Source organism: Octodon degus, unplaced genomic scaffold, assembly GCF_000260255.1.
Source record: "Octodon degus isolate 3935 unplaced genomic scaffold, OctDeg1.0 scaffold00125, whole genome shotgun sequence".
Taxonomy (NCBI): Eukaryota; Metazoa; Chordata; class Mammalia; order Rodentia; family Octodontidae; genus Octodon; species Octodon degus.
This window is the reverse complement of record NW_004524701.1, coordinates 3,622,293-3,638,013: the sequence shown is the minus strand read 5'-3', so window position 1 is coordinate 3,638,013 and position 15,721 is coordinate 3,622,293. Positions and strand designations below refer to the sequence as shown.

Genomic DNA, 15,721 nt, shown 5'->3' with positions numbered 1-15,721 from the left:
GTTGAGAACGGTGCCACATCAGAGACCAGCATGGGTAGCATGTCACTGGGGGAGGGCTGTACTTTCCTTCCTGCCACCTGTCACCTTCCCAGAGGTGCCCTTTTGCTGCCTCCTGCAGTAGAGCTTCTGCCTCAGAGAACCAGGGGCTTCAGGCGCACCTCTCCTTGGCCTCAGCAGGTTCCTTCATGGAGTTGCCCCCATTAGCTACACTGGTTCTTCTCATGCCCTCGCACAACCTCAAACGTAGCATGACCTGTGTTTTATACTTTCAGGATCCTGGCTTCTGGAATTAAGTTAATATATTCGTATATGTGACACATATATTAGATAACAGCGGGAAGAAAATGTGTTAAAGTTTCCTAATGATTTGGTCTGCCTCAGGGACCTGTTAAAGATTCAAGGAGATCGACTTTTATTATATCTCCTGGCACAAAACAGGAACGAGTTACTGTTAATCATTGCTGGGCAGGCATTTAGACTATTATGCTATTTTGAAGATAATGAATCAATGAAGATATTAAATTTAATTGTGATCTAATTGTGGGATGTGTTTCAGGTGTCGTGGTGGTCTGGTTGGTCAGCCATTTGGTCACATGGGTTTTTTAATGCCTGAATTACTCCATCTTTCTCATTTTTTTCATGAAATTTGGAAATGGTCCAGTATGATGAATTTATTTTTAAGAGAGAAAAGAAAAATAGAAGTTGTAATAGGCAGGATAATCCCACCTCCCCAGTTCCAGGCTGTGTTCATGACACACATTAATTTCCCAAGCTAGTGACTGTTGCTTTACATAGAAAAAAAGGACTTTTTCTACTTTACCTAGAAAAAGCATAATGAGTTATTGGGGTGGGGCTGTTCTCATTTCATGGGTTCTTCAAAGTAGAAGCCAACAGTTCAGAGGGAGATAAGACCATGAAGGAAGATCAGAGAGATTTGTCAATGCTAAATTAGCAGATGAAGAAAGAGAACCGTGAGCCAAGGGATGTTAATAACCTCTGGAAAGTGGAAAAGGTAGAAAAGCAAGTTCCCCTCAGGCCTCCAGAAAGGAAAGCAGTCCTTCTGACACTTTGATTTTAGACAGCAAGTCCTGGGCTGGACAGCTGGCCTACAGAACATTCTGTAGGCCAGCTGGGATAATATTTGTGTTCTTTTCAGTCACATGCTTACAGAAATTTCTTATGGTAGCTATAAAAAACTAATACAGAAGCTTAATAATATATTAAAGGGTGAAAATAAATGCAAGATGGCTTTAGAAATCCTAGGACAACTTAGAAAGTTCTATCCCCAATGGCACAGAAGTGAGAAATAGTCTTTTCTTTAGAAGCTCCCCAGGGGCAGACAAGTGACACAGCCACCACCCTGAGTGGTGCCCTCTGGCACTTCCCTGGAAGAGTCTCAGCTTCCCTGACTTGGCAGACTGGAGGTGGCAGCTCAGACCATGCATCTGTGGTGGCAGCAGCTGTGGGAACAGCAGGCAGAGCCCTGGAAATGAAGTGCCTTGACGGGAGAGTGCTTGCACATGGTCATCGGTGTCCAGCCTTGTTATTGTTAGGGACAAAGTAAGACAGACAGACTCAGAGTGAGTGCAGAGCACCCCAGTGGGAACATAGGCAGGGGAGGGAGTGGCACGGGGCTGATGCCAGGGAGGCTGACCCAAGTCTGTGGAAGAGGCCAGACTGACAGTCGGGTGCACCCCACTCCCTGGCTCAGCAGCACAAGGCCTGCAAAGCCAGGGAGGAGGCAGCACATGCCGGCCAAGGGCAGCCCAGCTGAAAGACTGGCAGGACATAGGGAAGGATGGCTGTGCTCTTTGGCCTCTGCTTTGGTAGAGTGCAGGCAGACAGCTGTGACAGAAACAGTGGAGATGCAAGAAACTTCTGAATCCCCAAATGACCAGGGCAGGCTTCAGCAGAGCATTGAAGAATGAATAGAAGCAAAGTAGGTTCCACTAACTCTGCCGAGAGATGTGATTCTTCTAAATAGGACTCAGAATTATCCCTGGGGGTGGCTCCTTTGAGGTTTAATGCACGTGGCACTCTGATGTATGCTGGGTCATTGTGTTTCAGAAGATCCACTCAGGGATGTGAAACAGGCGGCAGCAGTGCTTGGTGGGCTCGGTCAGCACCATGGACAGAGCCCTGATGGGCGGGGTTCTGCCTCTGAGCGGCAGAGCCAAGCAGGGAGTAGCTGAGCCAGCTGCCCGCTGTTTCCTTGCCATCTACTTTGCTCTCCCCCTTGCATAGAGCCGCAGTGAATCCTTCACCGGGTCCCCCACACCTGTTCACATTCCTGGTGCTGGTCCCCTGTGCTTGGGAGAAATACATGCAGCCAATCCATACTTCGGTATTTCTGTTGAGAACAAAGAGCCCACACCACGACAGCGGCTCTGAGCCTGTGAACCTCACAGGATGCAGTACCATGTCTGAATTTCCAGCTGTGGATCCAGCTTCAGTCTAACTGCTGTAGGCTGAGATGCATATTCTTAAAGATGTCCTTCAAGGCTCTGCGTGTGCCATTCTGTCTCCTGGGGAGCAGCAGCTGTGAGTCTGTCACTAAGCAGCATTCCCTGGGCTCAGGAGGACTGGGAGGAGAAGCAGGATAAGAGAGGTGGAAGAGGTACACCTCATCTCTCCCTGACCATTGCAAAGAGCACAGAGTGAGGGATGAAAAAGAGGTAGGTGCAGGAGTCAGCATGCTTCCGGGTGTGTCTACAGTGTCACCTCTTGCTGTCAGGCCTCTTTGCCGGTGACAGATCATGCAGGCCCTGAGCCTGGGAGAGTACTGGGAGCAGGCCAGAGCTTCCCCATTCATGCTCACAGGCCTTTAAAACAGCATGGATTTATTGTGGCTCTCAAGAGCACAGACTAATGGCTTGGCATGGATAATGTCTTGGCTTAATTGGCTATTGTGCAAGCTGCTTGTTTCTTCTATGTGATCCCTTGTCTCTGCCTTTGGGGCAATCCTTCACAGGCTTGGGGGATCAGTTCAGCCCTCACTCAGGCCTGTACTGCTCTTGAGAAGTGGCCCATCCCACAGGGTGGCTCCTATCCCCAGGGAAACCAGGCTGTGAGACAGAGGACCCCACGTCTGGTGGTGCTGCCACTACACATGTGCAGACGTCTCTGTGTGTATTGCTGTGGATGACAAGGACTCCCTTCTCATGTAACCAGTGAGGCAACAGGTGTATTTTGCAGGGCCAGACAAGTCTCTGAACAGGGAGGCCAGTAGCCAACACCTGCAAAGGACGGAGATATTTATAGTTCTGAAAGAGCCAAATGATCCTGATTTTTATGATAGCATTTCTTTCTGAGGTCACAGCATTTCTCTTAAGTCTTCCTGAATCTTTTGACCTTAAATTTATGTGGTTCTTGTTCTTTTTTAAAGTATATGGAAAATCCTAACCTTTCTGATCCAAAAGCAGTCTGCCTAGAAGCTGTTTTATAGCAAGCACATCACAGCATGATTACATGTTCACATGTTGTCACCTTGCCCCCAAGGGCCAGGGCAAGGCACAGACAGAATTGGCTGCATGCTCCAGAGAACCCCCACCCCCGCCCATGGTTACTAGCCTCACTTGTCTCATTCATGTTGAAGGAATGTTCCCAAGAAGATTAAGGAAAGGAAAAACACTTAACTGTGAACATATTGTATGAATTTGTGTGTCTGTTATTTTTATGTCCTCTTACATTTTTGTATCTCATATATATTAATGTGGTATTAGATTTCTTCATTCCAAAATGACTTCATGGAAAAATACAGAAAATCAAGTTTTTTTAAGTACAATTTACAGCATATTTCAAGTATAATCTTTTGCTGAATATCTCAGATATCCTAAACTATACCACTTAACACTGTGACAGTATGAAAACAAAGCCTGAGACACCAGCCTGTCACATGGGCTGGTCACATCTGTCTTCTAATGTAAAACTAAATATGGGTTTCACTGTGTGTAAGAAATCATCTTCTACTCCTGTGCTGTTTTATGTTGTCTTATTTGCCAATGAATTGTATTATCTATTTATTGTCATTAATTTATGCTTAAATTCCCTTAATGATTTGATTTTTATCTTTCATCTGTATGTTATGTTTTCTTGAAGATAAACATCATAAGTGTAATGCAACTAGCTGTTACTTTATAGGCACACATGTTAAATCTAAGTTTGATGAAGATCCTTTTTGTGCTTCTGAACTGATTGCTCTGTAAGGTTCTGGGGAGAAGACAGTAGTGGGCCAAGAATCTCTAGACTGAAGTTCACACAGTCTGAACCCAAAGAACCACTGGAGCCAAATAGGACCAAATAAGACACTATTAGTACATCAGTTTCCATATCTCATCTCAGTGTTAAGTTTGTATAAGCTAACCTATGACATACAGGTGTAAAATGCACAGTCCTGTTCTTGGCTGATGGACATGTGCAAGCAGGTTGTCCAGAGCCCTCTGATCTCTGTGCCTGTGCATCCTAATGAGTAGCCGGTCTGTCATCGAGGGTTCATGTCCAGTTAGGCCGGGATGGGGTCACACTCCCTTTAGTTCTCAATAGCATCTTCACATTCCTCCAGGTTAAGGGAGACCGGGCAAGGTTAGGATAAGGACCGTGTGTGGTCTCTAGCCCTGTTCTTACTAACACAGCACTTTTTACTTTGTTCTTTCTCTCAAAAAAGGAATCCAAGCCATTGTAGATGTTTTCCTCACTAGGAGAACTTTTCACTGTGACATCTGAGGTTAAGGCTGAAAAATACAAGGCCCAAGCCTTTTACCGAGGCCAACTCTAAGCAGACTTTGCACTCAAAATGTGGTATTAGATTTTCTGACTTCAAGGTCATGGCCAACAGGCAGTTAGGGTTTCCCTCAGTGGCCCTCCCTGCCAAGAAAACCGATAGTGCTGTCTCTCCTGTGATAGCCTATGTCGATTGTAGAGATGGGGTGTGGATTGTACATTGTTGGGTACAATTACCTTCCGGATAACAATGCATCTTCTTTTAGACATCCCAGGGAGATAATTTGGATGTAATGAAGATCTATAGTAATCAGATAATTACTATCGATTGCTCTTTAGACGTCTTGATGAGGTAATTAGGGCATACTGGAAAGCAGCTAGAACTGATTGATTGGCATGACTGTAATCTCAAAGATTTCTAATTATGTTTCTTTTCTTCTAATGGCTTATAAACAAACATCATTTTAGCTTTAAAATTTGTCAGGTGCCAGGTTCACTGGGAACATCAGCTTTCTTTATTATGCTAACTAGACATTGAACATGATCAACATAAGCTCATTATGCCTTCCTGCTGGAGCCAAAGAAACTACAATTAACCCTCAGTTTTCTTATTCTTTTCCATCTCACATGGCCATGTTCTTGCCCAGAAATGGGTTGTGCAGTGTCAGGAAGGCATTCTGAGAAGACAGTGTGTGACTCAGAGCTCGGTGGATCTGTGTGGCCGACTGGGGACCCTCGAGACCTACAGATACAGGCACAGCAGTCAGGGCACAAAATATGACACATGAGTCAGAATGGCTGGCTGACTGGTCAGGCACCTGTCACAAGTAATAACTACTACTCACCAGCCACGGTGGAGAGCAGGTCAGTACTGTCAGGCTGCTGCTGTGCGTCAGGCGACTCCTGCCTTGCGGTTTCCATCAGACACAGTTTAGGAGACTCCCCGTCTGAGACCACAGTCCACATTATCCTGTGATTGCCTCTGTTGCATAAGACCTTTCAGTAGCTCGCATTGCTCCTGATAGTGGCTTGACCCACGGACAATGGAGGCTGCGCAGCACTGAAGAGACAGCTTCAAATGCACTACTTTCATCTGATCCCTGAATTTGGGCAGCTGTATAGCTGCTGAGAGACATGTGGGTTTGCTTGTGTTCAACACACACTGTGGGAACATTCCTGGGTAGCAAGAATGCTTATTACCATACCAGAAATTCTCTGCTATAATCCATCATTCCAGGGTGTTCTGGTAGGTGCTCAGTGTGTGCAGGTGGCAGGGTGGCATTCTGCGAGAACACGTGTGTTCTTGAACTCCCTGAGATGTCACTGATGAAAGTCGAATTTTACTTTTATTCTTTTAACAAGATCCATTACTGTCCTAGGTCCCTTCCTATATATGGCATAGGAGAAGTTCAGGGCTGGTTGAAGCAGCAAAGGCTACCCAGGATAGTCTACTCATTGAGAGCTGTGGCATGCTGCTATTTGGATAATTGCAGCTGCAGTTGCAAATGCTTCATTAACTCCCATTAGCTAGTTTGAGAAATGGAAGCATATATAGAATTTGTCTTCCTGTTATATCTTTATAAGTATTGAGCAATTTTTTCATCAGCTACACTTCTTGAGAAATAAGCACTCTTGTTTAGATTCAATTCAAGTAACCATTTAGTTCAATATTTGTTGTTTTAAAACCTTGCTAATTTGTAACAGTATTTTCTTCTAATAGAACATATAATGGGCATATTCTAATTTTTAGTAATTAGCTATGCAATGGCTGATATTAAGCAAATATTTATGATTTTATTTCTGTGCATAAATAACTAAATGTCTGAAACACATTCTAAGTATTTGTTGTTTTATCAAATCCAGTATCTGAGTTTGTCTTTAAATTATTTTCCCCTTTGCCTAAAAATTAACTGAAGTATCTACTTCATATCTATTTATGTATTTTTTACCTGTTGTTTCTTTCACTGAACCTTCTCTAGTGTGGGCTTTGGGCTGTTATTGCCCTCTATTTGATTAAGTCCCCTGAAAGCCATGGTGGCCAGACTCACATCCCAGGTGTCCATCCAGAGGTGACAAAACTCACCCAGGAGAAATCGATGTGAGACAGCGTGGTAGTGTGACTTGTGTGGGGCATGTCATTGTAGGAAGTCTTACAGCTGGAGAGACAGATGGGAGGACAGCTCTTAGAAGACCCCAAGGCTCTTCATTTCAAAGGCAGCACCCACAACCTGCGCCTGTCGATCCATGACATTGCCCATTCCCTCTGGAAGAGCAAACTGCTGGCTAAATATCAGGTAAGCCTAAACAAAAGAATCAAGAAAAAGACTGTGTGTGTGTGTGTGTGTGTGTGTGTGTGTAACAAAGTTCTTTTCATAAAATTACTCCTACACCAGTATTCATTCTTCAAAACAGTTTGGGCTAGTTCAGGATTTTTTCAAAAAGTACTTGATAGGCTTATGTGATGAATGTCTTTAAAGAAAATTCTACCTATAATAATGTACTTTCAGTGGACATGGTGCTGTCCAGTGCCTGTAATCTCAGCAGCAAAGGAAGCTGAAGTAGAACAACTGCTAAGTGAAAGCCAGCCTGGGGGACTTGCAAGACCCTGTCTCAAAGGAAAGGAAAGAAAAGAGGCTGGGTATTTAGGGCCATGGTGGAGACTTGCCTAGGATGCACTGAGCTCTGAATTCAATCCCCAGAACCATAAGAAAGAGAGTACTGTTATTGCTTTATTTTGAGAAATAAGAGAATTCCAATTCCATCATCTTAATTAACTTTCATAGTAAATGTTGACTGATATGATAAGAACAGCTTCAAACTTAATCCTGTGACGTGACAGAAATGAAGCTTTGATCCTGCTAGGACAGCGCCCTGACTGAGGGGCACCCTGCTGGGAACTGAAATGTCAGTGGCAGTGAAACTTAGGATTTAATGAAATAAATGGCATAAACAGGCCATGCTTGTGGAAAGTTCACAGGACTGTGGGGTCACCAGCTGTGTCAGCCTGCAACTAAGAGGGCTGCCTGTCCCCAGGCCTTCCTCAGGCCAGCATCTGCAGATGGCCTTGCTTCAATCCCTGCGACCTCACAGGCGAAGCCCCACAGTGCCCCTGGTGGCTACTTTCAGGTCCACATCAGTGAGCCCTGACTCTCAGACCTAAGGGAACACAGTATGTCCCCAGCTCCAGCAGAGGGATTCCCAAGGGACACCATCCTCAAATGCCACACCCTTCTGCCAGCTCAGCCCAGAAGGAGAGATCAGGCTTCTGACTGTCACATGACATCTCTTGCTTGGCTTATTTCTTCTTTCTTCTCTGTTGGCACTGTCTAAAAGTCCTGAAGATCTTTCCTTTCCTAATTCCTTTAAGCAGTCCTGATGAGTACTGTTTTATCAAAGAAGTCAACATGGACTATGTTCCACTAACCCTGTCTGAGCATTTTCCAGCCAACAGGCACGCTTAGATAGCTAGATTTCTCACTCTTAACCCTAGCAGGCCTGTGATTTAGTTACTTCAGCCTTCTGTTTTGCACTTGAAAACACCAAGGCGTGGAGAGGTTAGGAACTTGCCCTGAACAGGGCAGAGCAAGGCGTTGCTGATCGTGCTGGATTTGGCACTCCTGCGTGCCCCTAGCCTCCCCTCCTCCAAGTGTTAGCCTGCATCTGATGGCAACAAGGCTCCTAGATGGGCTCCAGGAGGTGGCCTGGATTCCCAGGAAATCAATGCCGGTTAGGGGTTGGAGCTCTTTAGACCAGGAACTTTCTGTGGCAGCTCAGCGAGCCTGCAGATCCCAGCTACGTGAGCTTTGGCTTCCCATCCCAAGAGGAGAGGGGACAGAAACATGAGAGAAAGGACCAGGATTACTGCCGGAGCCTCCAGGCTTCTTTTGCTTCTCTCCAGAATGGCACTGTAGGGACTCATTTAATGAGCGATGATGGTGTGTGCATTTTATTTTGGGAACTTTTTAAGCTGTTTAAAAGATTGTTATAATAGATTTCTCTCCTTTTTTTCCCCTTTTGCAAATGAAAGACTGGTTGGGCATGTTTATTCTAGATGCTGACTTTCTGGGTTCAAATCTCAGCTCTGCCATTGACTAGAGGTGTGGCTTTGGGTGAGTCATTTGCCTCTCTGGGCTGAGCTTTTTCATATGAATATGGAGGTGGGATCGACTTGCACTTTGGGCTGTTAGAAAGATCAAGCAAGGTGATATGTGTAATGCTGAGAAGGCTGCCTGGCAGCAGGGTCCAATGGGCACTGTTACCATTAGTCCCTCATCTGTGACGAGCATTTCTCTGTCTTTTAGGAAATTCCTTTTTACCACATTTGGAGTGGGTCTCAGAGAAACCTCCACTGCACCTTCACTCTGGAGAGATTTAGCCCAAACACGGTGGAGCTGGTTTGCAAACTGTGTGTGCGCCAGGTGGAAGGCGAGGGGCAGATCTTCCAGCTCAGCTGCACCGTGTCTGAGGTAAGGCACCCCAGTGGGCTGGGCAGTGTGGGCATAGGAGGACAAAGTGTGCTTCAGTGTGGGCCCTGCAGGAGCCCCTGGAGCTGTCCTAGTGCCCAGTGTTAAAGGAAGAATATTCCACACACTCTGGGGTGCTGAAGCCCTGTAAGAATGCAGGAGGGAGTCCTTCCCTAGAGCCAGTCTTAAGTCCAGCGATAAGGGTTTGTGTTCCCTCAATATGTGGGCAGGGCCCCCCTCCTGCATGCCATGGCTGTCCCCACCCTCACCCAAGATGTGTTGCTGTACAGGGAGGAGGAGGGTTAAGGGATGTCTGTGCCACACCACCACTTTTTCCTTCTTTACTCTCCTTGTTTATTTTAGGAGAAACCTGTTGATCTTTATCTCTCATACTTCATCTTCCAAATGTCAGAAGAAATGTCCTTTGCCCTGTGATAGAGGAAATATTCCAGAAATAGAACAAACACCCACACGTGGTCCCTAGAAAAAAATCATCATTTTGTGCCTTTTCTTTGCTAAGATTTCCACAGACTTCAGTGGGGCGTTGCTATCTGCTGCCTCTGCTCCCCCTTAAGCAATGGAGTGGCCACAGCCTCTCTGGCCCTGTGGATCCCAGAACAGTAAAGAAGCAGGTGGGTCAGAGGCTGGTGGGTCTGAGCCCAGGGCTGCTACTGTGCAGTATTTCTGAGCTGCAGAGGGCCGGCAGAGGATGAGAAATCCTCCTCCTCCCTCCCTATCTCCTGCACAGCGACCCACACAATGCCAGCCAGCTAGCCTGTCTCACTGCACATGTCGAATCTGAAGGCCACCTCTCTCACTCTGTGTTCCCACCACTTGCTGAGGTACAGTCATCGCTTCCTCCTGTAGTTTCATGAGACTTTCGACTCATAAACAACTTTAGTCACAGACCTCAGTGACATTCATAAGGAATGATCTTGGTTTCACGGTGCCATGGCAACCGCCAGGCCTGCAGAGGCTCGGCCCTATCTCCCAGGCACACAGCTCCACCCCTGCTGGTTGCGGAGGGTGTTTTCACTTTCCAGGCCCAGCAGGTCTGCTAAGTTCAATAACCACCCAGCTCCGGAGACAACAAAGGCTGCGGAGTTCCAGAGGGGGTGAGGAGGTCTGGCCCTTTGATGCTGGCTCTGTGTTCAGCGTGTGTTTGCTGTGTGCTGAAAGGTGGATCAGATGTGGCCGCAAATGAAAGGGAGCTGCTCGGAGGCACTGTCCCTGCTGGGGCTGCCTTCTCCTTGCAGAGAAAGGACAGTTTTGCATAGTGTGATCACAGTGTGAGGACTTTCCTAGGCCCACTTGGAGGAAAGTGATTTCCTGTGGGACTTGGCAGCAGCGGGGCACACAGTCACTTTGAGGGCACTTGCCCACATGTGACAGGCACAGACAACTGAAGAGGGGCAGAAGGGGCCACAGTGGAGATGACTTCAGAGAGCGAGAGGGCTCTGCTGCCTTTCCTTGTGGGTGCTGAACCTGCTGCTGAACGCAGGCTGGGTGCTCAGGGAGGGGTGTGGGCCCGGCTGACTCAGGAGAGCCAGACCCTGTGCTCATGTATGATGGACTCTGGGAGTCCTGAGACCCGGATCCTCATCAGAAACCGTGAGAAGGGGTTCAGTGCAAGTAACAAGCCCTAAATAGAGAAAAAGGTGCTGTCTTCTGAGCCCTGCATCTTCCTAGGGTTGCAGCACAAGGCGGCAGGTGGGCAGGGGCTCCAATTCCAGTGTTCTGTTTTCTGGAATGAGTTTGTTGGGCGTTTCCTGCCCTCACTACACACACACTCGAGGGCTCTCACACACAGCCATTATGGAGCTGCACAGCCCCAGCCCCTCTGCCAGGCAAAGGCCTGGTTACTCATCACAAGGATCAGAGCCATGCGCACATAGGACACATGGCATGGCGCTGTCTGGGTGGCCACTTGTCCCTCTCTGGCCCCATCACCAGAGGCATTCCTTAAAAGGCTGTAATTTCACAGAGATGAAGCTTAAGGATGAAAATGCCTGAGAAGTCTGAAAGCCTTGGCAGGAGTGATGTCCAAATGAAAATGATGATAAAAGACATTTTTTCTTGTTTTTTAACTTTCTAGGCCTCTAATTTTAGCTGTAATGAACTTTTATTTACCTTTTTTCATAGAAAAAAGATGAATCATAGCAAATGCCCAAAGGATAGCTCTGCAGGAGCATTTGAAATTATTCATCCGTTTCCTCAAGCTTGCATTTGTACGCTGGATCCACTCTGAAGCTTGGACAAGTGAATGTCAGGCAGTGCTGGGAACAGAGCTGGATCCGCGTCCTCCGCAGGAGGCGGCTTCTCTTTTTTATTGCTGTGGAGATAACTGGGTGTTGAGTAAAGGTCATCACCTCAGTTTATCATCCACTTAAGCTTCATATTCCCTTCCTAGTAAAGTGAGCAAAAAGATAAAGTTTCTGTATAAATGAAGTCCCTATACTTAGAAACAAATAAACTCCCTTAGGAAAGAAGGAGGTATGTCCCCAGGTTTATCATAAGGTTGCACTTGTGCCTGGCTCTGAGCCCTGGAAAAAGTGCTATTTTAAGGTTAGCAATCACCTTATAATAGCTTTTGAGATAATTATGACCATGGTGGTAATTTCTAACCTTTGCTAGGTCTTAAAGCCTTTATGAACTTCTGCTGCACAGGACTTTAATGTTTAAAAGAATATTATGACAAATGTTGAAAGTAACAAAACCAGCCAAATAGCTCAGCAGATTAAAGTGACTGCAAGCAGGAGCAGGGGCTGGGGGTTCTATCCCCAGGTCTGCAGTGCCGGCTCCGCCCCCAAAGCATGCTGAGATGGAGATTGAGACTGGGTGTGGTGGCCAGCGCCTGTAATCCTAGCTTTTGAAAGGCTGTAAACAGGAGAATCACTATCAGTCCAATCTAGTAGTGAGACCTTGAACACCCTGTAGACCCTTCCCTAAAATAAAAAAAAGAAAGAAGTAACATCCCCCTGCTCCAGCTGCTCTAGCTACTTACTTCTTCTATTTTCTGTAAGCCGTTCAAGATGACCATAGAAAAAGTATAGTTTCTTGAAATGTTTCTGAAAAAGTTAGAAGGTAGTAATGATCTCATGATCCTATAGTTGTGGCTACCTGGGAAGGTAAAGCAAGAGGATGGTTTCAGCCTGAAAGATCAAAGCAAGCCTGGGAAACATAACAAGATTCTGTGTAATAAAATGAAAAAGTGTTGAGGAGGGTGGGGTCAGCACAGCACTAGTGCACATGCATGCTGAGCACACGGGGCGCTGAGATGTGTGCCATCAGCCCCGGCAGCCGCTTGGTTAATGGTGAAAAATCGTATGTGTAACTAAGGGAATCATAACATCAAAGACAGATGGTACCAATATCATAAACGATTATTGTAATAAGCATTCTGTGAGAGTAATCCCTCCTCTTACCTAGAAGTAAAGAAAAAACCTAATGGCAGGTAAAATTACAGGATGAAATGTAAATGTATGTATGCATTTTTCTTTTACCTTGAAGGCTACTGTCAGCCCCTGATAAGAGAGACATGAAATGGTGCCTGTTGAGTTTGTGTCCCTTACATCAAAAGAAACAAGCAGAGTAGGCAGGGTTGGAGGCTCAGGATATGGATGCTCACAAAAAGAAATGGGCATTCTTTCCTCACTAAGAAAAGATGGACATGAATATGCGAGCAGGCTCCCTAAGGGCCCATGTCTCATTGTCCGGTTACTCCAGGAGTTGGTGATGAGACTCATCCCGGGCCTGTTTTGTTGGAAGGTGGCTCAGCACATTAGCCCAGGGTGGTTCCGCATAGTCAGGACTTGGGTTCATCTTCTTCCTGTGCTAGGAAAAAATATTTTCTCTCATTTCAGGAAACACTGAGTAGCTTCTGCATGCACGGGTCTTAACAATGACAGCAATACTCTCACCTCTGAGAAATTTGAGGACTTAAATAATACAGAAATACAACCACAGGGCAGAAGGGGGAGAATGCAGAAGACTACTGAAAGTGTCAGAGGAGGCCTCCTCAGCCTCTGTTGGGGAGCAGAAGGGCGCAGGCCAGGCAGAGGGCAGCCTTTGACCGGTTTTCCTGAGATCAACAGAAAGGCATCAGAACAGTCGGAGGCTCCCCAGAGACAAATGGTGGGAATAGCGAGGGTCCAGTGTGAGGGTAGTATGAACTAGGCCACTGTCACATTCAGAATGGGCAACCTGAGGCAAAGCTGGAGGGAGACTGTGAAGGTGTGTAAGACCACTCATGCGGTACTCCTACTTCACACCAGACATGGACTGTTTCTCCTCTGCAATGCCTGTTTCTCATGCCTCCCTGCCTTGCAGCCATTTGACCGTGGACTAAAACCTGTGTAAACAATGAGCCAATAAATCTTTTCTCCTTTAACATTGGATGATAGGTATTATGTCTCAGCAATCAGAGAAAAGTAACTAAGACACCTTGCTATTGAAATAAAAGGATACAACAAAAGAACCATTGCCAATATTGCTAATGATCATAGATGTAAATATTCTCAACAAAAAATACTAGCAAACTGAATTCCACAGCATATAAAAAAAATCATTACCATGATGAAGTTGGTTTCATCCCCAGGATGTAAAGATTATCAAATATATGCAAATCAGTAAAGGCAGTATGCACTTGGGAAGTACACAGGCCATACCTGATGTGAAGTAATGGCACCACACGTGTGGACTTCCACACCTTTATAGTATCCCTCCAACCTTGCCTCAGGTTGCCCCTTCTGAATGTGACAGTGGCCTGGCTCATACAGGATACTCACTGTTCCCACCATTATGTCTACAGAGGCCCTTGGACAACAGAATAAAGGACATAAATCATGTGATCATCTCAATAGACACTGAAAGAACACTTGATAAAATTCAACATCCCTTAATGAGAAAAGCCTTAAACAAATTAGGTATAAAAGGATCATACCTTAACATAATAAAGACAATATATAACAAAACCACAGAAAACATCATTCTGAAACACTGAAAGCATTTCCTCTAAGATCAGGAACAAGACAAAGGTGTCTACTTTCACTAATCTTATTCAATATGGTTCTGGAAGTTTTATTTTTTTTATTTTATTTGATTTTTTGTGTGTGTTTTAGGGAAGAGTCTACAGGGTGTTCAGAGTTTCACTACTAGATTGGACTCATGATTTGCCTGTTTACAGTCTCTCAAGAGCTGGGATTACAGGTGCAGGCCACCACACCCAGTCTCAGTCGCCATCTCAGTGGACCCCAGGGGGGGGGGGCTGGCACTGCAGGCTTGGGGATCAAATTCCTGGATCAAACAGTTGCTTGCAAGTACTTTAATCCACTGAGTTATTTGGCTGGCCTTGGTTCTGGAAGTTTTAACCAGAATAATTAGGTTAAATAAAGGAATAAAAGACAAAGAATCCAGAAAGGAAGTCAAATTATACCTGTTTGTACATATTATGAATCTATATACAGAAGAAACTAATAGATACATGAATTCAGTAGAGATCAACATGCAAAATCAGTAGCTTTCCTATACATAATGAATTTGTGGATAAGAAGTCATAATAAAAATGTTATCTATGTAAGCTACTTGTATTTGTTTCAATAATAACAAACTTAGGAACAAACTTAACCAAAGAAGTGAAAGACATCTACAATGAAAATTGCAAAACTGATTTAAAAACTCAAAAATATACATGAAAAAATGGAAAGGTCTCTCATGTTCATAGATTGTAAGAAGAATCAATATTGTCAACATGGCTATATTAACCAAAACAATCTACAGATTCATCTCAGTCCTCAGCAAAATGCCATACTTTCTGTACAGAATTAGAAAAAAAGAAAATTCATACGGAAGCCAAAAAGACCCCAAATAGCCAAAACAATCATGAGCAAAAAGTTAAGATGGAGGCAGCACAATATCTCCATTGCAGATATGCTGTAGAGCTACTCTAACTGGAACAGAAGAGTAAAAGTCCTACAGCATATAAAAGACACACAGACCAGTTCAGCAGGATAAAAGTCCCAGAAATAAAGCCACATAAATGCAATTAATTAATTCACAACGAAGGAACCAAAACACATACTGGAGAAAGGATCACCTCTGTAATAAATGGCACTAGAAAACTTGAGTACCTCCTACCTACAGAAAGTGGAAACTTGATCCCTTTCTCTTATCCTGACCAGTATTTTAAAAAATCAACTCAAAATGGATTAAGATCTAAATGTAAGACCTGAAACTGAAGCTACTGGGGAAAAAAATGGAAAGCATTTCAAGACAATTGTGTAAAAGTTGGTTTTCTTTATAGAATTGCAAAAGCATGGCAAACAAAAGCAAAGATTGACAACTGGAATTACACCAAACTAAAAAGCTTCTGTACCACAAAGGAAAGACAATCAGCAGAGTGCACAGCCAGGCTACAGAAGAAAATATTTATTAGCTATTCCAAAGAAGGAGGGTTGATATCCAGAATGTATAAGGAACTCAAAAAGTTAACAGAACCCAAACAATACAATTGGAAATGGGCAAATGATCTGAATAGACAC

At 44.9% G+C, this 15,721-nt stretch overlaps 1 protein-coding gene across 2 annotated transcripts in view; it reads left to right on the top strand.

Moving 5' to 3' along the window:
- Unc5c (unc-5 netrin receptor C) overlaps positions 1–15,721 on the top strand; it is a 365,338-nt gene that overhangs the window by 343,757 nt on the left and 5,860 nt on the right. For both annotated transcript variants that reach the window (XM_004640635.2, XM_004640634.2), the window contains 2 exons: positions 6,864–7,013; positions 9,021–9,185. In XM_004640635.2, the coding sequence (XP_004640692.1) occupies positions 6,864–7,013; positions 9,021–9,185 (315 nt within the window). The remainder of the gene's footprint in view (positions 1–6,863; positions 7,014–9,020; positions 9,186–15,721) is intronic.